Consider the following 26,554-nt stretch of genomic DNA (forward strand, 5'->3'; position numbering starts at 1 on the left):
TCCACAAAATGAAGCGACTTGGCAGTGATTTACCATTTATTATCTGAAACAGTGATGATGGGGATGAATTCTGAAACGAAATTGTGACCGGTGATGAAACTTGGATTTGTCATGTCACTCCAGACAAAACAATAGTTGATGGAGTGGAGCCATTCATGATCCTCCAAAAAACAAAAATTCAGAACATTATCAGCTCAAAAAATCATGTGCACTGTGTTCTGGGACAGACAGGGCATTCTGCTTGTTGAGTTCCTTCCCAGAGGTGAAACTCAATGTTGTATGATACTGTGGGGTATTGAGAAAACTTTAGTGCGCAACTCAAAACAGAAGGTGTGAAATGCGCAGTCAAGAAATTGTGTTGCTTCCTGACAAAAAATGTCCCCATTCTGCTTGTGTCACTCAAAATCTTGTTCAACAGTTCATTTGGGAGCAGTTCAATCACCTTTCATACAGGCCTTCTTACTCCCATTCGTTCTTGAGCTTGAAGCATAATTTAGGAAGAAGACACTTTTACAGCAATGACGATACAAAAAATGCTGTTCAACAGTGGTTATCTTCAATGGTGGCATCTTTCTATGAAGAAGACATAGAAATGTTGGTTTCCTGCTATGACAGATGTCTGAACAATGGTGGGGACTATGTAAAAAATAGTTTAAGAAGTCCTATTTCCTGTAAAGATAAATTTTGATTTGAAAAAGTGTTTTTATCAGTTTTTTTCCAAAACAGCACTTACTTTCCAGACATGCCTCATACAGTGTAACACACCACTGCCCTTGGGATTTCAGGTAAAAATGGTAGCAGAATCCTGCACAACCAGTAATGTCACCACCCTCTCTGTCTTTTCTCTGTCATAATAGTTGCTTGCAACTAAGAAGGTGACTGTAATGTTTTCTGCTCAGAGAGAGACAGTATGCATTTCTTTGTCTCCAGTGTGCTCCCTGTCTCTGTTCTATGACTCAGACTTCAGTCATTGCCTACACTTGTAACTGACAACGCTGGCATGAGTGCCCCATTGGCCCACTGTTTTTCTTCTGATTCTCCCTACAACTATTAAAATGCTTGGAAAACTATCACTGTCAGTTCTTAACACATTAGTTCTCATGTTTTCCATATGCCACCCATAAGGAAAACTATTGGCTGAATACCCTCACCAAACCCAGACTAACATGATAAAGCATGCCAAGAGTTTGATGTGCACCAGAAGCACATGGAACAGTCATTCACACGGTAGAATGATGCTATTGGCTGGAGCATCACATGGTAAACTGTGCATCGCCTTACCACACGCCTTCTTATGTGCACACCACTATAACAACACCAATGTAGCATTACATTTTAACGGTCATATATGCAGGCTGGTAAAGACTTTTTTTTGGTCAGTAGTGAGGATAAGATTTTGGGTTCTGTAAATGCGTACTTTGGGAGTTGTGGAAAGGTTTGATAGTGACAAACTCATTTACAGATTTGATGAGAGAAACCTGCTCTTTGGTATTCAGGCGAGTAAATAGAATCTAGTACAGCGTAATAAGGTGTATCAAGAGGAATTCTGTTCTTGTTGTTTTGGATGGCAGGATTTTCATGATTACTACTTGCACATTGGCTCTGTTTGGTTAGTTTATGGAGAAAAACTAATCCATTGACTTATATAAGCTTATGTGCAAACAAGAAATATCCTTGCACAAACAAACACACAGACACACACACACACACACACACACACACACACACACACACACACACACACAGTTTCAAAGAATATTTTTTTCAGAAGTCAGTTTAGTTTTAAAATGGTGAAATTTTTATTCCACATCAAACTGTATATACTACACTTGCTTTAATTATGGGCAATAACATTGTTTTAGGCCAGAATTTAAAAACATATATACCTGACTTCTCCCAATTATTTGAAAAATACGCAATCCTCAATTCACTGTATGCATAAATTACCTCTTCCTACTACCTTTTAGTACAAGAGGAAGAATAGCGTTTGTGAATCAATCAGTCAGAGTTCCATCCTCATTGAGAATATACTCTTTTGCATATATAATTCAGCATAATGCAAAAAATATACTGAATATAGAAACTGCAACCAAAAGTTAAAAAGAATTTACTTGAATATGAAATAAAAAGTGCACAAGAAAACTCTAAACTGAAGTATCTTCTGCAGCCACAGGCATTCAGGTGTGTGTAAAGATAAGTAGGCAAGAGTGCAAAGTGCAAATTTTGAATGTCCTTGTGCCAAAAGCCACAGTGAAAGATAAGTGAATGATGTTGTAATGTCTCCCTGTTCCTGTAATCCTAGAGTGTTATATGACATACACTATATCGTGGTTGAAAAAAATCTCACATGTGTGACCATTCATGATAAAATTTCAATAAAGTTTTATAGTTAATTAACTCCATCACTTACACCTATCCTGTGAAAATGGCACCATAGTTTTTATATGGACCAGTTTGTACTCTTCTGCAAAGAAAGGGAGTAAAACAATGTAGAAACAGTGAGGTAATCATCAAATGACAGTGCTTTGTGAGTCACTAAAATGAGTAGAAGTAAAAAAGAGAGAAATAGGAGTGAAATAAATAAAATAGAGTGAAAGTGGGAGCCCAGATAATGACAGAAAATACACAAAATGTGGTAATGGATGAGTGAACTGAGATCAGAGTGACAAGATATCCCTGAATTTTATCCTGAGTCTCATCAAGAGTTCATTCATCACCGTTCATTTCTTCGGATGAAGCTGATACTAAGACACAAGAACAATGAGTAGTTTATCAACACTGAACTGTGGTCAGTAAGTAATGAAAACAATTTTGTTGTTTTCAAAGTAATATCCTGCTTCTTCTCATGTTCACAAATTTAGTATATGAAGAATAAGGATCATGTTTCAAATGTTTATTTATACAAGAATGTCTTTCATAGCTTTGTCTCTGTGCCTTTTAAGGTAAACAAATAATATGGTAATATGTCTGACAGAGGACAGTACTTATGTAGTGTGAAAACTGAATGATTTATGAGCATTCTCTTTAGTCTTTGTGACTTAAAGATGCCATTTACTCTCAGAATCCAGTGGTTAATACACAGATTGGCATCTAGATCTCATATATGTTCTATGTGTGTGTGTGTGTGTGTGTGTGTGTGTGTGTGTGTGTGTGTGTGTGTGTGGGCGCGCGCGCGCAAATTGTGAATTGTTGAACCTGTTCATGAGGGTCTGCTATTACTGTCTTCTTCTCTTGTTTTTCTTGCAGCAAAGAATAAATCTGCATGAAAAACTAAGTGAAAGTGAGAAGCTTATGAAAGAAATGTCGCAGACATGGGAGGAGAAACTACAGAAGACAGGTAATGTAATTTTTAGTTCTAAAAGGTTGTCTCTCGTAGCATAATAGCATCTGATGTGTAGTACTATTTGTGAGATTTAATTTATATAACCAGCATTTAGCTCACATCATAATCATATTTATTGGTAATCCACACATGGAGCACTCCCTAGTTTGATCAAACAAAATTTCATCAGACTTTGTCATAGGCAAGATTTTTTGCCAATCTTCCTTTGTTTGCAGTTCTTTGTCTGATCACCAGAGATCTGCTGCAATTCCATGATAATAATTACATAAGAACTGTCTCCTTGTGAAAATGTGCTTATAGCTATAAACTTGGTTTTGTAATAGGAAACTGATAATTTTTTTAATTTTACTATTTATATTGCTGGTAATCAACCCTGGGTTGTACTGCCCCGTATTGTGCATTCCAGCTTTCATGGTGGGCATTAGACAGTAGTGGATTTAAAAACATTTTCATTAGGTTTTCATAAAATTCCACATTGTAAATTTGATTTCAGAAAATATACTATTTGTATTGCCTGTGCATATGTTTAGTTTACATTACACAAGAGGGACTAAACGGCACTATAGAGCGAGTGCAAACAAAAGAGCCTCATTGCACAATATCTCATGCATCTCCCTGCACACCAACCAGCTGTAACAGATAAACAGAGCTTGTAGTCAGTGCTGTTCCAATCCCAAACCCAGTCCACAATGCACAAGAGGCATGCACAGGGCATGGGTTCATTCATTTGTGGTTTCACTGATCAGTATGCAATTAGATTTTTGAGAGTCAGCACATGCGTACAGCTTCAAAGAAAATATTGGTAATTATTTTGAGCCTGTGTCTCATAAAATGAAATATCTTCATGGCAGTATTTGTTCATAGAATCTGTTGTAAACCATCAACACCCAATGTATTTGTTGCATCATAAAACATTATTCAGTGAGGTTGTGATGCAAAATTGACTGCGAGAACATCTCTCTACAAAGCATCTAACTTATTAGGACAAGCCCACTGAATATTTTCTGGAAATGTATAAATATCTCAAAATAGTTCAACAACTGTTCAGTTGTTTAAGAAACAACACACAGTGAACGAACATGGATAATTGCAGATTATTACATTTCACAATTAATTGCAAAAGTGATAAAAACTGTAATATTGGAGAAACTCCTCAACAGTAATGCTTCAGGATGTACCTGAAATTTTAATAATGTTGCCTCTAAACGACAGCACAGTAAGCCAATGAACTGCAGAAATGGCACTTAATGGTGATAAAAGACTTGTAAGTACTCTTCAAAACTCTTCATTTTCCATGCAACTGCCAGTTTTTGCAGAGAATAACGATTTATTGATGCCATATGTACATTATTGTGATGGGAATGGTGCATTATGGGAAGAAATCCAACAAATTTCATTACTGATACAACAGAATTATTTATGTTTAATGTGTGAAATCATACTTTAGAAAAAAAAATCCTTTCATAATGTATTTGCATGCATTAATGATGGAGCACTATCAATGATAGGTTACAGATGTGGATTTGTTGCTTATTGGTTGAAGAACTGCCAAGTGTTATATGCATTCATTGTGTGGTACGCAGACAACTTCTTGTACAAAAACATTCACGTGCAGGTTTATAATAGTTCAGGTCATAAAAAATAACAAATCCAGTTCAAAAATGATGGAATGTTTCTACAGCTTCGCCAGAGCAGCTAGTAAACAACTAAATAAATACAGCACATAGAATCAAAGACTTTTCAAATGGTTTGCAAATGGGCAGTATCTGTAAGCATCCCGAGAATGGTGCATGTAAGGCATTTTTGCAAAATGTCTAAATAAACAACCATTTACACACAACACACAGATAAAAAATATAATTTTGACGTGTTCTCAAACTGCACGCATATGAAGATATCATATATCCAGTGTGTCATTAATTGGCTTTCAGTAACTGCACTGTTGTTGTGATCAGCTTTCTGTAATGTCCATTGAAGCATCATCATGTACAAAAATGAGTCATAATATGACAATTTACCATGTGAATGATCCCACCTAGTGATCAGCTTTCTGTAATGTCAATTGAAGCATCATCATGTACACAAATGAGTCATAATATGACAATTTACCATGTGAATGATCCCACCTAGATCGCCTGACAACATCAACTTTCTCACAAAAGACAGAGTGCCATAGTCAAGTTGTTAGGAACAAGCATCATGGAAATCATGTTGGCTATTCAGAGGTTGCCAGTAATGGATTACAAGTCATTTCACATGTGTACTACATTCACTAACATGAACATAAAGGCATGTCCATACCGTGTAACAGAATAAGAATAATCTGTGATTTTTTTTTAATAAAGAAAGGAACAATGTAATCTAACCTTCAGAGTGATGTTGGAAACTTCTGGGCAGAATGTAAATAACGGAAGGTGTAAATCCAGTGACTCTTCATATACTTGAGTAGCTGAATGAGTGACAGGCATGTAGGTAAGATTGAAATCATCACTTAATCTGTGACTAGTGCCACACAGAATAACATTGGTTCAGGCTGCAGTGTTAAGTTAGCGACAGTATTTAGTTTATAAAAAGTTCTAATTATAGATTTTCAGAGCAGATAAATTGTAAAAACTCCTTTTTTCAGAACGCTTACAACAAGAGCGCCAGCAGGCATTAGAGAAAATGGGTATTAGCGTGCAAGCATCTGGTATCAAGGTGGAGAAAAACAAATATTACCTTGTAAACCTGAATGCTGATCCATCACTTAATGAACTGTTGGTTTACTACCTAAAGGTAAGGTAAAAACTTCTGAGGGAATCAAATTTATTTATATCTTTCTTATACTGTATGTTACAGAAGTGCTCCCTGTATGTAAACTGTCATTTGTGTAAAGAAATTACAGGTGTCAGGATATTTTTTTGAGGTGAATATGAGAGTTATAACAATGAAAACAATTTTTTACAAAATAATGTAATTGGATTGATAGTGATGTAGATCTACTCACCATGTGGTGGCAGAATGCACACATAAAAGAAGCAAGCTTTTGGAGCCAGTGGCTCCTCTTCAAGCAGAAGGGTTGATGGGGGAAAGAAGAGGGGTGAAGGAAATGGACTAGAGAGGTCTAGGAAAGGAGTAGATTTTGGGAAAGTCACCCAGAACCACACTGGCTTCAAAAACTTGCCTAATTATAACCTCCTTTTGTGTGTTTGTTCTGCCCCCTCTTGGTGAGTAGATTTTTTATCTCTCCAATTTTATTAAATATGAGAGTTAAATAACTAACCACTTCTGTTGTAAATAGTTTTATTGGATCAAAATTAGACCGGTTTTGAGCAATTATAAGCACATCTTAAGGTGTACAAGAGTCCCAAAGGGAAAATGAAGACGCTGTAATAAGAGATTGTATAAGACTTAACACTTTTTTGCTATAGTAATAGTGGGGATTCACTGTCCAACTATAAATAACATTTTATGTTCAGCTGCCCGTCATGCCACAGTGTGGTGTACTTTGCTCCTGGCAGTGGACATTCATCCTGGTGGGCAGCTGGTTTAGTCATACCAATATAAAAAGCTGAGCAGTGATTGCAGCAGAGCTAGTATATGATGTGGGAGCTTTCATATTTGGCCTGGGGTGGCATAAGTCTGTAACAGGATCGGAATGGGAAGTAGTGGGTTGATGGTTTGGGCAAGTTTTGCACCTGAGTCTTCCACAGGGATATGATCCCTGTGGCAAAGAGTTGGAAGTGAGAGGGCCGTAGGGATGAACTAGAATTTTATGGAAGTTGGGTGGGCAACAGAACACCAATTTAGGAGGGGTGGGAAGGCTTTTAGGTAGGATGTCCCTAATTTCAGGGGCACGATGACAGATATCAAAGTCATGATGAATGATGTGGTTCAGTTGTTCCAGTCCAAGGTGATACCATCACAGGAACTATGCCTGACTGTTGTGAAACTGCTGAGGCTCTCACTCTGATGCCAAGAGGATGGCATCTGAGCATCTGACTGGCTAGGTTATATCATGATGACATCATGGAAATGGTGCGTGCTGTGTTGGTGCCCTGTGCATCTGAAGGTTACATTTATCCTTACTAACCAATGATGCTTCCAGTATGATGACTGATACCTGATGGTATGCCATTTGAAGTCTTTCTTTATGTAGTGCACACTTCAATGCATGGTCCAGTGCATAGCTGGTGTTATTACTGAAGTTGTTATCACATTTTCTAACTTCACTGCTTCCCTGATCATAGTGTCCCAATAGTTCAAAGTGTGTCAGAATTCTCTTATATTCAAACAAAATATTGTTTTTATTTCTTAGACTGTGCTCGACCACTGCTGATTTTTCAAAATTTCTGTACTTTAGATGATATCAATGTTCAACACATCAGTTGGCAGTAGTTCATATGGACTGCCCCATTTAAATGCTGTCACACTCACAAAGAATATTATAAGTCCCTGGTATTCACAGGCCAACATAATCTTTAAGAATTCACTAATTTTCTTTGGTTTTCCTGAGTGGTTGGAAAATCCGTCTTCATTTTTGCGTGACAGAATGGAAGCTGCACTATTTATTTACTCTCCTGTCTTGTGCAAATATCTTCATGTCTTGATTTCCTCAAGAGAGTTGACTTAATGCAACAGACTGAATACCTGTTCTTTCTGAGCTCCACCATCAGATGATTATTCAAAGAGTCTTAGTCAGAAAAAGACCTGACTGTGTATTAGGATATTCAGCATAGTTCTCTTCTGAGCTGGATAATGCAAGTTAGGCCCATAGAGATTCAGATTTGTATACACAGAATGGCTGAGTTGTCCACCTGTTTTTTGTTCGATGACACATTTAAGAAAGAGAATTTCTCATCCTTCTCCATCTCCACAGTAGAGCCTATGGTCACATGATGTACAAACTTTGCTACTGCTAATCCACAGCACAAAAAAACCTCCACCATATCAGGTCTACATTTCTTCAACAAATCCTGAGCATCTTTGACTGTCTACTACTCTAAATATTGTGAAGGTTGTGCCCCACTGCTCGTAAGTATTAAAAGAAAAGACAATTCACATAAAAGAAGTTATAATAAATTCAGCCAGATGGATGAGTGGATTTAAAAGTGTAGGTTTCATTCCTCACTCCCACATCAGGTATCATAAGACAGTATCACAAGGCATTTAAAACATCTTGCATAGTTATATAAAACATATGGTGTCAAATAGTGTAAAATCCAGCATAACTTACTGTTGCCAACTAGTCAAATATGTTACAATGTCAGCAGTAAAATGTACCAATATTTTGTCCACTATTTTATTAACATAGTCATGACCTATCCTCATATAAATAATGTACTTTTATGAAAGCTGACATTCGATAATATCTTACAGTAGTTAAGTGAATGCTCTTTGAAAAAACCTTGCTTATGCTTAATAATCCACTTTTCGTTGTTGCCATAAAGGAAGAAATGAGAAACATGTAACTTGAGGCTACTGCAACTATTGTAGAACATTGTCTTATAAATTAAAATTGTTTTCATAAATACATTCAACAGAAATGTGTGATACGTTTTCTCTTTAGGAACGTACCCTCGTTGGGGGTCGAGATGCCCCATCAGAACAAGATATACAGCTGTCAGGTTTAGGTATACAGCCAGAGCACTGTGTGATTACAATTGAAGATGGTGGTCTTTTTATGGAGCCCATTAATAACGCCCGCTCATATGTCAACGGTTACCCTGTAACTGAAAAAACACCTCTTCATCATGGAGACAGAATACTGTGGGGCAATCACCATTTTTTCAGGGTCAATTGTCCGAAGTCTTCAGGTGTGTATTACAGAATTGTATAATGAGCAAATACTATAGTTTCATCAATACGAGTTTTGTCGATTATAGATTAAGAGGTATGTAGGGACAGTTTATATATAATCTTTTTTCTGATTTTGTGTGGTGATAGTTAAATTTTCATGTTATGAACATTTGTGTTATTATCTGTATAAACAAAAATGTAGAAGTTTGTTTGTCAAAAATGATAAATTTTCAAAAGCTCTTCACTAATTTCTTTGGAAGTTTGACACAATGTTGTAGTCAAATATGAGTGTTTGTTTGTACCTTTTTAAAAAAAATATAAATGTGTGAATAAACATGTAATATATGAAGAGGAAACCTTATTACCAAAAATCTTGAAAATTTTCTTAACTGAATTACTTCAAAGTTTTACACAATACTCAAATGAATCTGACTTTGCAATAATGTCAAAGGTGGCTAAAGTTCAGTTGGGGGGGGTGGGGGGGGGGGGGGGAGATGGAGATGCACAGAGGGGATGGAGGAAATGAACATAAAAATGGAAAGGAAGAGATGGACAGAGAGAGGGCCCAGGAGGAGATGGAGAGAGAGGGGGCGGAAAAGATGGAAATAGAAAGAGGGAAGGAGGTGATGGACAGAGAGATAAGAAGAAAGAGAGAGCAGGAGGAAATGGAGGGAGAGGGGGAGGAGGTAGAGGAGGAGGAGGAGGAGATGATGATATTTGGTTTGTGGGGCACTCAACTGCATGGTTATCAGTATCCATACAAATTCCCAATCTTTTCACTGTCCAGTCTCACCACTTTCCCAAATGGTGATGAAATGATGTGGACAACACAAACACCCAGTCCCCAGGCCGAGAAAATTCTCAACCTGGCTGGAATGGAACCTGGGACTTTGTGTTCCAGAGGGAGGAGAAAGAGAAGATGGGCGAAGAAAGTGGGAGGAGGTAATGAACAGAGAGAGGGATGAGGAGGAGACAGACAAAGAGAGGAGGGATAGATGGATGAAGAGAATGGGAGGAGGCGGAGGAGGACAGAAAAAGACAGAGAAGGAGATTAGGACATATATCCAGTTCCCATATATATATTAAAAATGTGTGCTTTCTTTTTTCTTTCTTTTCCATTAACCAACTGAGCCACATAAATGTGTTGCCAATAATAGCTAGTCATTATTATTATTATTATTACTACTACTACTACTACTACTACTACTACTGCTGTTACGATCATCATCCACACCAGAACTTTGTCCTTTAGTCATTGTTCAGCTCCTCATTGGTTCTGTCTATTATTATTATTATTATTATTATTAATTATCATTAATTTTAACAAAGCCAAACTCTAGTCATAAAGTATTTGAAGGACTGGGTAACTCATGAATACCCTTCTACATATATGCTGTGAAAGGGAGGTGGAGGGAGGGGGTAGAAGCACAGGTTTGCGTTGAAGTCTGAAATAGTTTTCGATGTATATTTGTGTGCACATCACTTAATTCTCTGGTAACATTATTAACAAACTTATCATCCATGTTTGTATTAAATCTCACATTTGTCCTTTTATTTATAGCCATGTCAGAACCACAGACACCTGCACAAACAATTGACTACAACTTTGCAAGAGAGGAACTTATGCTGAATGAACTGAGTAATGATCCTATACAGACCGCCATTGCAAGATTAGAAAAGCAGCACGAGGAGGACAAGCAAGGTAAATGTTAATATTTTTCTTGTATGTGACAATAGCTTTCTGTTTTGTGGTGTGGAATATAAAAGGTTTGAATATTAGAAAGCACCTTTCTCATCAGTATAAATAATTTTCACAGTTGCTCTGGAAAAACAACGACAAGAATATGAAAGACAGTTTCAACAGCTGAGGAATATTTTGTCCCCCTCAACGCCATATTCGCCATATGTACCTTTTGACCCATTCCGCCTAGGAAAAATAACTCCATGTACTCCTACAACACAAATGAGAGTAGAAAGATGGGCACAGGAAAGGTAAGACTGCATTACAAATATATGATCTTAACTTTTTAAATTAATTTGCATGTAATAATAACCAACTGACCCAGATCCATGCCTGCTCTTGTAATTGACAAGTCTGTATTATTATACTTCTATCTTATGTTTGTGATTCAGAAATAATCCTTTATAATCTGAATTTAACATATTTATTCAACAGTGCTCAGCTGTATACTAAATTACTAAAGTAATTCATTTCTTGTGATTATTTCTCATCATACACCATATTAAATATACTTTTATCAAGCCACTTCCCAAGGCATAGATAAAATAGGGGTAAAGAGTAACAATCCATGTTTCTGTTGTCATACTTTTAGAATTTTGAGAATTTTATGGGAAGTGTTACACAGAAGTATTCCTTGTATTGTAGTACTTAAAATGTTACCTGTGGTCATTAGATCACCTATGGTTTTACACATACATATGGCAAAGTTACTGAACAAAGGTGCACAGTTAATCATGGATGAAAATCAAGAACATGCTGTTTTAAATATTGCAAATTATGTTTTTGTTATGTAAGAGAAAATCATGGTTCACAAATCAAATGACTTAGTTACATCAAAAAATAATTCCCAGTCATAACTATAGTAATTCCACACACAAATAAGAACACTGACAAAGTTCTAAGCATTTTAATGTGACAGTTCCAATACCCCACACAAGTCCAGAGTACAAGCCAGGCTGAGACTGAGGTACAAATCACAATTCATCCCTAGAGCAGAGTCTGAGTTAAAATGAGAAACTACAATAGCAACATGAGAAAAGTGCTCTCTGCACCAGTATTATATGACGATAGTTTGTTGATTGATGTGTTGAGGTGGCAGTGACTATTGGCAGTGTGTGCAGACCTCGATGTGGTGCTGCCTTCTGACATTTGATCATGCTGCACCTGGTGGCTGGCCCTGCACCATCAGCCATGGTGGAGGCACCAATACAACACAGAGTGCTCTTCTCCCTTGGAGAGGGAGTGACAATGATTCAGTGAAATCCAGCATCTCTCCCCTATACTTTGGAGTGCCATGTGGGATGCAGGAAGCTGATGTCCATAGCCTCCCAGGCAACAGAGAGCACTGCCTGTGGCGCAGGTAGAAACTCCCTTTTTGCAGCAACCGGAGAGTATGACCACAAGTGGCTCTGGTGGTGATGAGTACACTGTGGGCAGACACACTGCAGTGCAATGTCATCCACCAGGGTTGCCAATGCCAGAATGGGTGTCATATGGATGTCTAGCCACTCGGGGGATGGGAGCAGGAATGTGCTGTTGTGGCGCCTGTGGTCCTCCCCCAGCAGCTTTGCCTGTTGAAGGACGTCTTTCACCACCAGCACATGACAACATTGCAGGGATTAGAGAGAGACAGCAGATGAGGAGCTGTGGTCAAGGGGGAGCGCACACAGGAGGCTTGACCAAAGAAGGACATGCCATAACAACTGGTGGAGAAGACGGAAGACCAGGCTCTGAAAGGTGGGATGGCTTGAGAAGGAAGTGTGAGGGTGGTTCAAATGGCTCTGAGCACTATGGGACTTAACTTCTGAGGTCATCAGTCCCCTAGAACTTAGAATTACTTAAACCTAACTAACCTAAGGACATCACACACATCCATGCCCGAGGCAGAATTCAAACCTACGACCGTAGCGGTCGCGCAGTTCCAGACTGTAGCGCCTAGAACCGCTCGGCCACTCTGGCCAGCCTGTGAGGGTGGCAGAGGTCAGTACCCTACCCTTGGGTGTAATCGGTTGTGGTGGCAGGCCACCAGCCTGTCACCTGGCTGCAGCTTGGAGACATCTCGAACCCACTGTCCGTGGATGACTGCCAAACCCCAACACACTCAGTGACTGAAGGCGTGAGTCCAGACGGGGACCCTGGCACATGGTATGGCAACTGAGGCACATCAAGTAGGTGAGGGGTTGGCAACAGGATGTGCAGCACTGCACAGTTGGTGGACATGCAGCAACTCCTCCAGGCTCTTCTCACCAGTAGGAGTGGACCTGCAAGTACTTAGAAAACACGTGAATACCTTCTCTGCTGGGGTGTCCTTGATATACTTCTTCATTTGCATTTTAAAGTTCTGTACAAGCATTCTATCTCTGCGTTGGACTGTGGGTGAAGTGGGGGCATCCAGACACGGTGGATGTCATGCTGCACCCAAAAATCTTAAAAGGTCTGAAACGTGAACTGCGGGCTACTATCCATCACTGGGGTTTGGCGAGGGCCTTCAGTAGCCAAAATCTGCTTGAGGGTATGCACAGTAGACTCTTCTGTTGTCGAGCACATTTCACAATGAATGGGAACTGAGATTAGGCATCAGTGATGAGTAACAAAAATGCATCCGAAGAGGGGCTCACAGAATCCAGGGGGGTGCATTACCATGGCTGCGTGGATGTCAGCCGCAGCGAGTAACATTGCCACAGAGTGGCTGGTAACCTGTATGCTTGGGACACACAGCAGTTAAGTGTTCAGTTTCCTGGTCGACACAAGACCAGTTGACACAGTGGTGAGGAAACATCTTCATCCATAATGCCAAACTGATCCCCCTGTGGCTATGATGAAAGAACCAAAGGTCTGTCTGTAGCACAGCACAAAATATTTTGGATAGGGTCCAATGCATGTGCCAAAGGTCATTCTCGCCACCACCACTGGATATGTTGCTGCATCTGGCATAGAACAGGATCCACACTGATAGCATAAGAAATTTGTGAACCCGTAATAGAAAACCTCTTGATTGCCTGCTGAGCTTCCTCATTGAGACAAAAGCAAAGAATTTCCTCCAGGTGGAAACTGGGGTTGGGACCCTTCAGAGGGCATGAGAGAGCATCCACGTTGGAGTACTGATCTGTTGGATGGAAGTGGATCTCTTAATGGTAGTGGCTCAGGGACGGGGTCCACTGTTGCAGTGTGTGGGCCATCTTGTGTGGCAGGCGCACTGTGGGGCTAAAGATAAGCTACTTATCCAGCTGAAACATGGCAGGGCAGGGAAGCCAATAAAGGACTGCCCTTCAGAATCCTGAATGCTGGGTCACATGCAATCATACAAAGAAAAATGGTGCACCCTTTTTCAGTAACTGATTTAGAGGATACACGATGGTAGCTGTTTGTGGGATGAATTTTGTAATAAAAAGCTATTTTGCCCAGAAAAGCCTGGAACTCCTTCTGGTTGGTGAGTTGAGGAAGAGTATAAATGGCAGCAATGTGACTGTTAGTTGATTGGGTCCACCGATGTAAATGATACTCAATAGCGGGCTGAAAGAAGTGTGGTTTATCCAGATTGCACTTGAGACCTGTGTCCTGCAGAGTCTGAAATAGAAATTGAAGGTTCCACAAATTCTCCTAAATGGAGGGATCCTTGCCACAATATAGTTCAGATAGTTGATAGAACAAGGAATATGTTATGTGAGTTGCTCCAAGAAATGATGAAAAAGAGTTGGAGCACTTTTACCCCAAAAACTGACCATTTATATTTCTGGAGGCTGTAGGAGGTGTTGACGGCAAGTAACTCCTGAAATGCCTCATTAAGAGGGAACTGCATATATGCCTCCAATAGCTGTCTCCTGTCAGTTTTGTCACCAAATCCTCTGGACACGGAATAGGGTACATGTCAGTCACAGACTGTGTATCAATTGTCACCTTACAATTGCCACAATGACGGAACTAGCAGAATAAAATTCTTGATCACTGGTGGTGTAGCCCATTGGCTGGATGAAATAGGTTCAGTCATCTCCAGAACTGTCAACCTATTGAATTCCTCCTTGAGTTGGTCATAAATCAACAGGAGCACCAGCCTGGCCTGGAAAAAAAGAAAGACAAAGCGATGTCATTGGTTTAAGGGTGATATGAGTGGTAAAATCCTTATCCTTACTGAGTGTAGGCAAAAAAAGAAAAAGAAAATTGAATAAACCCTTGTAAAGTTCATGAAGTTCCTGTTATGGCACTACGACAGAAACCAGGTAACTGATTTGGTGAATGTGAACCCAGACAGTGTGAAAGCATAAAAGCCAAACAAGCTTTCCATGAAAGCATTGTCTACCACAAGAAAGATTAATGAGTGGACCACCACCTCATACGCCATGTTTGCCATAGATTGTCCAAGAATTTGGATCTGTTGTCTGTTGTAGCTTACAAGAGGTCATGTAGCAGGAGATTATGATGGTGCACTGAGACGTAGATAAGTGTGAGAATTAATAAGAGACACTGCAGGACCATCTTCTTGCAGCTGAAGTAGATTCCCATAGATACACACACTGGTGAACAACTTGTTCCCAACAGTGATAGCAAGAAGACCAACACTTGGAGCAGTTATGCCAGCAATGCTGAAAGGCATGAAGGAAGGGGCTTGCAGGAAACGGCCCACCATGGATGTGTTTATGTGGGATGTGGCTTACAGAACCAGTGGGATGTGGCTTACAGCACCACCATGATTTCATACTGTGAGCATATGCCTGAACCCAAATGTGTGCTGTTGGCCAAGATACAGTGGCCACATCGAGTCAGGAATCCAGATAGTGGGCTACCACACAAGGAACTTGAAATGATTGAGCAATAGAAGGACCTCTTCTAAGGTAGGGCGTTCAGATTGTAGTTCCTGTTGGTGGACCTCTTTATCTGAGGCTAGCCTGATGATAGCGTAGTATTGGCATATGTCACTTTGTACTGAGGGATAAAAAAGTGGCACTTTTGACTGATGCCCTGCAACTGTACAGCTGAAGCACAATATTATTGAAGAGTTTGCTTCATGTACTGATAAAACTCCATCCTTAAGGAAATAACATGAGTGTGCCAGTGATAATAAGACATTTCTTACCATGAGAGGCAAGCAAGTTCATGAAGCAGGGCCAATGCTACAAACAAGTGATACACATGGGGCATAATCCACAACAGAAAAAGAGCTGTAAGGTTATCAGTGTCCATTACCTTGAAGGCAGTGAAGTGTTGCCATAAATCTTCTCACATGTTTCCCAGTCTTCTGCACACTCTTCACAGATGTGGAAGAGAGGCAGATGGGGTTGCAGTTGCTGTCGGTTTACCAGCAATCTGGTCAACATCCAGCCAACATGGCTGTGTGTTCATGCTGTTGCAATTCCAAATGGCATTGGCTTCCCAGATGCTGCTGCAGTAAACTTTGCAGCAGCACCACCTCCAAGAATGTGCCAGTCATCATTTTCTACTTTGTGAGACACACACACGAAAGTCCGACGACTCTCGTGCCACTTGTGCAGTAATTCCACACATAAATAAGAACATGCACGAAGTTCCAGCATTCCATGCAAGTCCAAAGTGCTCCCTGCTCTGGGTTTTATGACATTAGTATGGTGATCGGTGTGTCGAGGTGGCACTGACTGGAAGTGGTGGGCACAGGCCCTGATGCGGTGCTGTCTTCTGATGTTTGATCATCCTACCACCTGGTGGCTGCCCCTGCTCCACCAGGTGCTGGTGCACGAAGTTAAATAGCGATGGATCACTTAAGTGCCTTGCAAAATGTTGTGATGGTGATACCAGTGCAACACGAGTGGTAACACTATGAGTTATCACAGTAACAAATTCTCATTTATTGATTCTGCAGTAATATACCATACATCAAAATGAGTAGCCAGTTCAGTCAATAATTCATTTTGAAATCAAAGGTGTTTGTCCCTGAAAATGTTTCCCTGTTTTGGATGTTGATAAATTCAGCTGGATATTAAATTCACAAAAAAAATCAGGGTCCAGTGGAATATGTAAATATTTCAGTGACAATCAGTTTTGAATATTAAAATGGACTATGAGCTGAACAGGATATATTCATTTTGACATATGATACACTCGACTGTGTGAATCATGTTATTCTCCTGCAGAAGTTAAAAATAATTTACAATATTTAAAACAGCAGATTCATGATTTTCATCCAGCACTTAATTTTATGCCTTCTCTCTGTGACCCCTCGATATGCTTGGATAAAACTCTTAAGTGCTTTGTAATGCCCTTAGATAATGTTTTAAGTACTCAAAGTTCAAGAAATACTTCTGTGTAATACCTTTCTTGATTTTTTTTTTTTTTTGAGTTTCCAGTAAGAATCACTTTTATTTCTCTGATGATAAATCATTCAAGAAAGTTTCGCCTTTGTTGCTCATAGTAGAAAGGCATTTCATTGTAAATACCATGCAAAATAATGATAATTAAAAGAGTCTAGCCCTAAACAGACTTTAATAATTTAACTCTCAGATAATGTTATACATTTTCTATAAAGAAAGCTCTTACCCTTTTTGTTAACTTTATGATTTGGGTCATTTGCAGGGATGAAATGTTCAAGCGCAGCCTTGGACAGCTCAAGGCTGACATACTAAGAGCCAATTCTCTGGTTAAAGAAGCAAATTTCTTAGCAGAAGAAATGGGACGACAGACAACATTCAGTGTCACACTTCAGATTCCTCCAGCCAATCTAAGTCCTAATCGTAAGGTATTTATGTTTACTCTTTGAATCATTTATTTTCTTCTGGTTTTGATTTATCTGCCAGTGCAACTTGTTTAGAACTTTTCTCATTTAGGACTTTATCATTTAATGAGAACTTTGTATTGGTTTGGTCTATAATATTTTACTTTACTAAATTAAATATGCAACTGTTGATCAGCATTAAATGTATACCTATACTCCATTACAGCGAGGCTCTTTCGTAAGTGAGCCAGCAATACTTGTGAAACGTAAGAAGCAAGGCAGTCAGGTATGGTCTATGGAGAAGCTGGAAAACAAACTCATTGATATGCGAGAACTGTATGAAGAAAAGAAGGAGAAGGGGCTTCCTCTGGTAAGTTATCTGATCCTTTTTTTTTTAATGTAACTTTCATTTAGCTCTCAAAAGATAATATTTTTTGTACTTTGTTTTCAGGAGGATGTTCCAGCAAAAGGTCTTGATCCTTTTTATGAATCTCAGGAAAATCACAACTTGATTGGTGTTGCAAATATATTTCTGGAAGTTCTTTTCCATGATGTAAAATTGGACTATCACACACCCATTATTAGTCAACAAGGAGAAGTTGCAGGTCGTTTGCAGGTTAGTAACTCATTAACTTCTAAATGGCTTTTGTTTGCAAAAGTACTTGACTGGATTTCCATGCATTTTGGTACAGTTTTCTTGTTGGTCTCTACTTGCCACTGCCAGTTTTTAACAGTGGGCAGAATGGCATCGAATTTATAAAAATACCACTTTCTTTTACCTGTGATGGAGCTTATTGTACTATATAGTTGTTATTCAGTGAAATATACCTGTTTTGCTAAATCACACCACTTTGCCATCAAAGAATACTAATGGTTTATGATCATACATGCACACCAGATATAATTTTACAGCTTATGTTGAACTTTCAAATTCACATCTCAAAAATAACTTGTAGCTGTTTATGAAAAGATATAAAGTAATTTCCATAGCCCATGACAGAACAAAACTGCTAATATAGTGAAGGATAAATTGTAAAATACACTAATCAGCCAAACCATTATGACGACTGACCTACTATTGATATAAACCCATCCAGGCGATAGCAGCATCACCTGGTGAGGAATGACTGCTAGACAGACACACACATGGTACATGTAGAATCAATGAGCAGGCTGTCCGTGTGTAGAATGGAGGAGTGTGACCTGAGTGTGACCTATCTGACTTTGGCCGAGGGCAGATTGTGATGGCTTGAGGGCTCAGCACCAGCATTGCAGAAACGGCATGACTTGTTGGTTGTACTTGGAGTGCTGTGGTGAGTGTTATCAACATGTGGCCAAACCAAAGTGAAACCGTATCCAGACGTCGTGGAGTTGGATGGCCACCCCTCATTACAGATGTCAGACATCATATGCTGGGCAGACTCGTAAAACAGGACAGGTGGTGAACTGTGGCCAAAACTATCATCAGACTTTAATGCTGGGCAGAATACAAGTGTGTCTGAATGCACAGTGCACCAAACGCTCCTAACAATGGGCCAAGTGCCAATATTAACACCACAACATCAATACTGAAATTGGCATGTGACCATCGGCACTGAATGTTGGCACAGTGCAGAGGATTGCATGGTCTGATGAATTCTGATACCTTCTTCATTGTGCCAATGGGAGAGCATGAATTCATTGTCTTTCAGGGGAACAGCTCCTTGAAATCTGTACTGTGGGATGGAGGCAAGCTGGCGGCGACTGCATTATGCCTTTGAAACATTCATGTGGGCATCCATGGCAATGGAGTGAGTTCATGCAAGGCACTGTGACAGCCAGGGATGTTGTACACTGGTTGGAGGCCACACACTCTCCTTGATGATGATCATGTTTCCCAGCAGCAGTGACATTTGTCAGCAAGATAATGTGCCATATCAAAATACCAGGAGTGTGACGGAGTGTTTCAATGAAAACAGTGGTGAGTTCCAATTGATGTGCTGTCCACCCAACTCACCAGATCTGAACCCTATTGAACATACCTGGGATATGATTGAATGTGGCGTCAGAGCTCACTGCTCCCCTCCCCAAAATTTACAGGATTTAGGTGACTTGTGTGTGCAGATGTGGCACTCTCCAGTGACCTACCAAGGCTTCATTTTTTCCGTGCCATGATGTGTTGCTGTGTTATCCATGCCAAACTTGGACATACCAGCAATTAGCTAGGTGGTCATAATGTTTTGGCTGATTAGTGTAGTTTATGATGATAAAAAGGGAAAAGAATGTGGAGTTGCATAAAATACTAAAGAAATTTTCCCACAAAAAATTCTAGGTCAGAGTGTTTTTGGCATCTCTTGTTGGCATGTTCAGAATGTTGTTAAGCAGTAAATTTTTAAAAAAGAAAACCTGTTTCAATTAATAAAATGTTGGTAATATCATACAAGTAAAAATTCAAGGAAACCTTTATTATTCAGTAGATATACAGGTATGATTTGATGTATCCAAGGAAGGTGATACAGGAAAAGTACCCAGGTAGAAAATGTTTCTCCAATGTGAATTAGTTATGAAGACAATAACTAAAAGCTAGTCACTTCTTGAATACTGAAGATCTGAAGACTGGAGGCCTGATAATGTAGTAGTAAACTGAAAGTTCCAAAATCGGATGCCCCTACACATAGCACTCCACAATCAAAGTGTGGAAAGGATGTGCAATAGTTAAATTCCCAAGAGGACAAGCAAAATTTAAAGTCCCAGAAGGATACACAAAAGTTTAAATATGGCACATTGCTGATGGAAACCAAAGACAAATATTACAAAGTCCAATTGCTGGTCACAGTATCAGAGGCCAGGTCTGTTCGATGTAGAGGCTACAAATGGTATAAGTCTGTAGCTATCATCTGCTGGAGGTGAAGGTCGACATACAGTGGCATTGTCATAGCAACAGCTCCCGAGTGTGATCCTAATTGTGAGAATGCTTTTGCATCAGTGGCTGTCCCAGGAAATTCCCTCAGAATGAACTGCTTGAGTGTAGACTAGCTGCCAGACTAAATACTGCCTGGGTGCTAGGATACTGTAGATACTACTTTCCTTCACGAAGACTGCAGAAGAGAAAAGGTCTGCAGAGCCAGTGGACTCTGGGGCACTTGGATTGCTGCCCAGTGGCCAGGCAGAGTGTGATTATCTCTTGTCTGTCATCTGAAGAGCAGTTCCCTGTCAGGTCTGTGCTGACATAACTCAGCTGTGTTGTTGGTTACTGGCTGAGTAGCCACAAAGCCTTGACACAACATGATTTTTCCTTGCTGTGAGACTAATGTGCAGAAACTTGATAACACAGCATATTATCTAGAGGTCATCTTTTTGTATTTCTGTGAGTGAACACTTGTAACAATGAAGATAATCAATTATTGACTATATAATGTAAGTGGATTAATATAAAATCCACTCACCAAGCGGAAGCAGGAGAAGGCGCACACAAAAAGGTTTAACTTTTACAAGCTTTCGGAGCCAGTGGCTCCTTCTTCTGGTAGAAGAGTTGAAGAGGAAGGAAGAAGGCTAAAGGAAAAGTACTGGAGAGGTTTAGAAAAAGGGGTTGAGTTCCAAAAAGTCACCCAGAACCCTGGGTCAGGGGAGACATATGGATGGGATGAGAAGGAAAGAGTCTTTCCTGTTATTATACTCGTGGCTAGATTCTACCCCTACATCGGTGATACTGTGGGTCAATGATATCAAGATAAATCAGAGAGTGAGAATTGAACAAATAAAGAAAATGATCAAGATCACAAAGGGGAGGGGTCGTTGAACTGGCTCCCTACCATATGGCAATGCCAATGTCAGTTTGCTCCTCCTGCGCTATATAGTTCTGCCTGCAATGTCAAAATGGTGGTGTGTAATTGTGGGCAACATTCCAAGCTTGTATCTAAGGTAATGGACATTAAAACTTTATCATGGCTCAAGGGGCTAAGTACCAAGAGCTGACTGCAATCCTTGTCAGTGACATCTGAGTGCATCATCTAACTGCAACCACAGAAGTTGTAGAAAATTGCTGAGGTGGCTTTGTGCTGGAATTTTGTGACCTCAGAATGACAGCTCTTCAGAAAGCTTTTGACATCAGAAATTAGTTTTCATACCTGCTGGAAAGATGGAAAGAGCAGTGGCCAAGCTCTAGCTGCTGGGGCAAAGAATGAAAATAGTGTCTTCACTCCACAAAGGTTCTTCATTCTATCTTGATACCAACTGATGCAAGCATCGTAATTCTTTTGCGTCACATAATGATCATGCCAGAAATCAGATTACAGAATACTGGTTTTGAGTGTATAAGAAATCTGACTATTATTGCCTCCATTCCCTCCATTTTTTTTTGTACGGAATAACTTTGCTATGAAGTTTTACATACTTCAAAATAATATAAATAGCAAAAATACACTGGGATAGCAATACACGCATGTGACAGATGGTTGAGGTACTGCATACACGAGATATAAAAGGGCAGTGTATTGGCAGAGCTGTCATTGTACTCACGTGATTCAAGTGAAAACATTTCCAATGTGATTATGGCCACATTACAGGAATTAACAGACTTTGAATGCAGAATGGTAGTTGGAGCTAGACGCATGGGACATTTCATTTCAGAAATCATTATGGAATTCAATATGCTGCAGTCCATTTGGGGCATTACCTCTCACTGTGGGCAACATAGTGTCTGGCGGCCTTCACTTAGTGACCGAGAGCAGCAGCGTTTGTGTAGAGTCTTGAGTGGTAACAGACAGGCAGCACTGTATGTAATAACCACAGAAATCGAGGTGTAACTTGCAACTAGAGGATCCGTTAGGGCAGTGCAGCAAGATTTGGCATTAATGCGCTATGGCAGAAGATGGCAAACAGAAGTGCCAATAACATAACATCGCCTGTAGCACCTCTCCTGGGTTCTTGACCGTATTTGTTGGACCCTAGATGACTGGAAAACGGTGGCCTGGTTGGATGATTCCCAGCTGCAGTTGGTAAGAGCTGTTGGTAGGGCTTGAGAATGGTGCAGAAAGGCACTGTGCAAGCTGATGGTGACTCCATATAGGCTGTGTTAATGTGGAATGGACTGGGTCTTCTGGATGTTTTGCTACTTGGAGGCCATTTGCAGCCATTTATGGACTTCATGTTCCCAAACAATGATGGCATTTTCATGGATGACAATGCGCCGTATCACTGGGGCTTCAATTTTCCACACCTGGTTTGAAGGACATTCTGGAAAATTTTTATGAGTGGTTGGTTTGACCATCTGGTTCACCCAAGATAATTCCATCAAACATTTGTAAGACATAATTCAGAGATCAATTTGTGCAAAAAATCCTGCACTGGCAACACTTTTGCAATTACCATTGGCTATAAAAGTAGCATGGCTCAACATTTCTGCGGGTGACTTCCAACTTGTTGAGTCCATGCCACATTGAGTTGCTGCATTACATTGGGCAAAAGGAGGTCCGGCACGATATTAGGTAGTATTCCTTGACTTTCTTCACCTCTGTGTAGTTCACTGGCATATTAATCATAAAGAATGGGTTCTGGTTCTGAGAGAAATGTATTATGGATTTTTAATTTATTAAGATCTCTCTCTTTGTTAATATCCTCATATGAATGCATATGCACATGTCACAACACATGTTGAGGCTGGCTGGGGTTATTGTATCACAGATTGGTAGTCAAGAATCTGCCTACTGGCCTGCAAATGCGGTTTGGAGGGTATTGTATGTGAAAGAGGCGAGCTGCATTTTACACAAGTGACTCTTTCTCCAATGTATAGTGATTTATGGACAGAAGTGTCTCTCTGTTGAAGCAAATTATGTGCAGTATGTGCAACATGATAATACCATATATGAAAACAAGCATCACACCACCTTCAAATTTGAAAGAATGAACCCTTCAAATGATGTGGAACTGATTTTCTAAATTTTGTTTACTTTCAGGTTGAACTTAGTCGTGTTGCTGGATCATTTCCACAGGATCGAACAGCAGAAGCTGCGTCAGAAAGTTCTGGTGACAGTGGAAAGGATGAAGAAGAAATTCCTTCAAGTAGTCAAGTTACTTGCAGGGTAAGTTTAACTGCTGCTGTCACAACAATGAAACATTAAAGAAGTACAAACAAAACATAATATGTTAGAATTTGGCACTGGCAGCAAATAAAAGCATCACTGAAAGTGAATTCTCAGTTTTAGAGTCTATGCATACAAACATGTGCAACGATGTACGTAAAATATAGCATCACATGAATTTTATCTTTTCATGTTATAAAGGCAGACAAGTTTTCTGTTTTCTTTTACACATTTGGTTCTCATTCTTTTTTGCTAATTACAGAGGTACTTGTATTAAAACACATAACTTGTTTTGATCTAGGTAACTATCAAGCAAGCAACAGGTCTACCTCTTTCTCTTTCAAATTTTGTATTCTGTCAGTATGTGTTCTGGAATCATCCAGAAGCTATTGTTGTACCGCCAGTGGTAGACCCAGAATATCCTGCAGCATGTTCATCAGGCAATGCATCTATGACCTTCAAATTTGATCATACAAAGGATTTTGTGGTGCCTGTTACAGAGGAATTTTTGGAACATTGTTCAGGTAAGAATAAGCAAAGTATGGAAAGAGCTGTAAATTTATGTACAATAAGTACAGAATGAGTAGTGTGTGTATTAAGTCCATCACTTCTGCAACTTGTTTTTGCAGCCTGGACCTAGAGCTACCATTTGATACCATTAATTATTTATGTTGGATTAATTTTCTGAAATATCTTTGTGGAAATTGGCAGCTGGGTTAATATTGGCTGGAGTAACATGCCTATGGTATGGGATGCCTGTGCATTTACTGCATTAAACAATTCTTCAGAGTAATGGACAAAATGTTTCCGTTGTATTTACCACCACCATTTTAATATTGTACATATTTTCTTCCATTTCAAATGATTTCAGCAGCATATCATTGATGACAGCCATTTTGACAGTTTTTAGCGTAAGAAGGTTATATGTACACAACTAATCCATAGGTGCCATTTTAATGTAAGAGCAGACTGGTAATATTTTCAACTTCATTATAAAGCTTCTGAGATAGGTTGTTTTTGCTTTATTTGAAATCAGTCTGTTCAAAATTGTTAAAAAGCTATAAGTAGTATAGACATTTTGTTTCAAAAGTCTGAAAATTTACATTTTTTGCTCCTAGTGACGTTTTCTGATGACATTGTGAACTTTTGAGTGTGTGTAACAGCGAACTGCAGTGCCTGTCCTTGCTACTGCAGTTGTCTGCCCTCTGTGTCACTGAACTGTTGAGGTCCGTTCACATACAATATTAGCAGCAGATAGTACTGTTTTGCTACGTAATTTTAATATCTGAGAGACACACCTCTTGAATAGTGGTACTACCTCCCCATGAGAGACATCTCAGTCTATGCAAATGTAGATTTTGATGTGTTGCATCACCTTATTAAAAAAGATTAAGAGTCATGTCCAAATGTTTCCCTGGTACTAGAAGACAGAATTACACCATGTGGAGACAATACAGTGTGCTGTATATTCTGTTTGATTACCGTAACACAGTCTACATCATTTATTATGTAGTATTATTATACTATTTATTATGCACCATAGTATAATAAAATTGTGATCTAGACTATTATTGAGATAATGCTTCCATTCACTTGTCCACACTGTATAATTACAACAAATTAAACACCTAAGTTCATTTTCATAATGTGAATGATCAGTGCACCAAAATGTGTACAGCTGTAGTAAAAGATTAATGTTACTCTGCAACCTGAAATTTTCATTCTGCATGTAGCATTTTAAAAATAAAAGTAGAAAAATTTCCCTAATTTTTCACAGAAGGAGCATTGTCTATTGAAGTGTGGGGTCATCGCTGTGCTGGTTTTACCCGTTCAAAGGATGGTTGGGAGGTGGAGCAACAGCAGCTTGCAAAAGCAAGATCTCTAGCAGACAGGTATGTAGTTAAAATGGCTAAATTGAGGTATGTAGTTAAAATGGCTAAATTGAGGTATGTAGTTAAAAATGGCTAAATTGCTGATCCTGTTAGAACTTTAATAATTGTATTATAACAAATATGGATTTTGATATTTTTGTTACAAATGTGTAGCATTTCCTAAGCATCTGACCACATTGATGTAAGTTATAGTTATTATTTTAATAAACATAAATAGTGAACAGATTGTCATAAGGTGGGAGTTACAGTACCTTCCAACTGAGATGTGGCATGTTAGTTGTGATAAAAGAATATAGCACATCTCTTGAGCCTTCATAACGATGAAAAATGCTCATGAGATTTGAAGAAAATTTATTTTCTTTCTAGCTAAGTTTTAGATGTCACACTGTGGGAGAAATGGTTTGCAATATGCGTGGGTGTGATGAAAGAAATGGGCGCATTGCATCTACAATGCGGGACAGCAAATTAGCATATCCACTGCTTGCTTCTAGATGTCGTGGCTTGAAGATGTTTTACAGGCAGAGGGGAAAGGGTTGTCATGTCAACAATAGAAACAGGATGACAATCAAAAATTGTGAAAGTTATTGTGATTGGAAGTAACAAGGTATTGTATTAAGAAGAGTTAATACAGGTGTCCAACAGGGAATTCTTCTGAACTATTTCAGTAGTTTAGAAGGTATTCCATGCTGTCTTTCAGAACCCAAACAATGCAAGGGGAGGTGAAGTCCATAAACTACTGCAAGTACATGGCTGTGCCTTGTAGGCCCAGATCATCGAAATACCAAAATAGGTGACTGCAAGAAATTTTATTAGTATGTGTCATCAATGCCAAGAGAGTGACAGATCATAATTTTCAGAGATCACACTTCCTTGCCCATAGTTCACTTCACAATTAGTCATTAATATATGTGGTCATAAATTGGGACATAAGTTAGGTATTATTTTGTCAAAACTGGCATAGCAATAGAGTTTCTCATTAGAAAAGATATTCAAACATTTTCTAAGCTCCCCCTCTCCTATATGGAAATTCAAAATTCCACTAATAATACTGAGGCAATATGT

At 39.3% G+C, this 26,554-nt stretch overlaps 1 protein-coding gene across 1 annotated transcript in view; it reads left to right on the top strand.

The window, feature by feature from the left end:
- Positions 1 to 26,554, top strand: part of LOC124776104 (kinesin-like protein KIF13A) — a 330,901-nt gene that overhangs the window by 199,857 nt on the left and 104,490 nt on the right. The window contains exons 9-19 of the mRNA XM_047250946.1: positions 3,247 to 3,337; positions 5,970 to 6,118; positions 8,892 to 9,138; positions 10,683 to 10,823; positions 10,939 to 11,113; positions 17,403 to 17,565; positions 17,768 to 17,911; positions 17,993 to 18,157; positions 23,475 to 23,600; positions 23,902 to 24,124; positions 25,378 to 25,492. Of these exons, the coding sequence (XP_047106902.1) occupies positions 3,247 to 3,337; positions 5,970 to 6,118; positions 8,892 to 9,138; positions 10,683 to 10,823; positions 10,939 to 11,113; positions 17,403 to 17,565; positions 17,768 to 17,911; positions 17,993 to 18,157; positions 23,475 to 23,600; positions 23,902 to 24,124; positions 25,378 to 25,492 (1,739 nt within the window). The remainder of the gene's footprint in view (positions 1 to 3,246; positions 3,338 to 5,969; positions 6,119 to 8,891; positions 9,139 to 10,682; positions 10,824 to 10,938; positions 11,114 to 17,402; positions 17,566 to 17,767; positions 17,912 to 17,992; positions 18,158 to 23,474; positions 23,601 to 23,901; positions 24,125 to 25,377; positions 25,493 to 26,554) is intronic.

Source organism: Schistocerca piceifrons, chromosome 2 (assembly GCF_021461385.2).
Source record: "Schistocerca piceifrons isolate TAMUIC-IGC-003096 chromosome 2, iqSchPice1.1, whole genome shotgun sequence".
NCBI classification, from domain to species: domain Eukaryota; kingdom Metazoa; phylum Arthropoda; class Insecta; order Orthoptera; family Acrididae; genus Schistocerca; species Schistocerca piceifrons.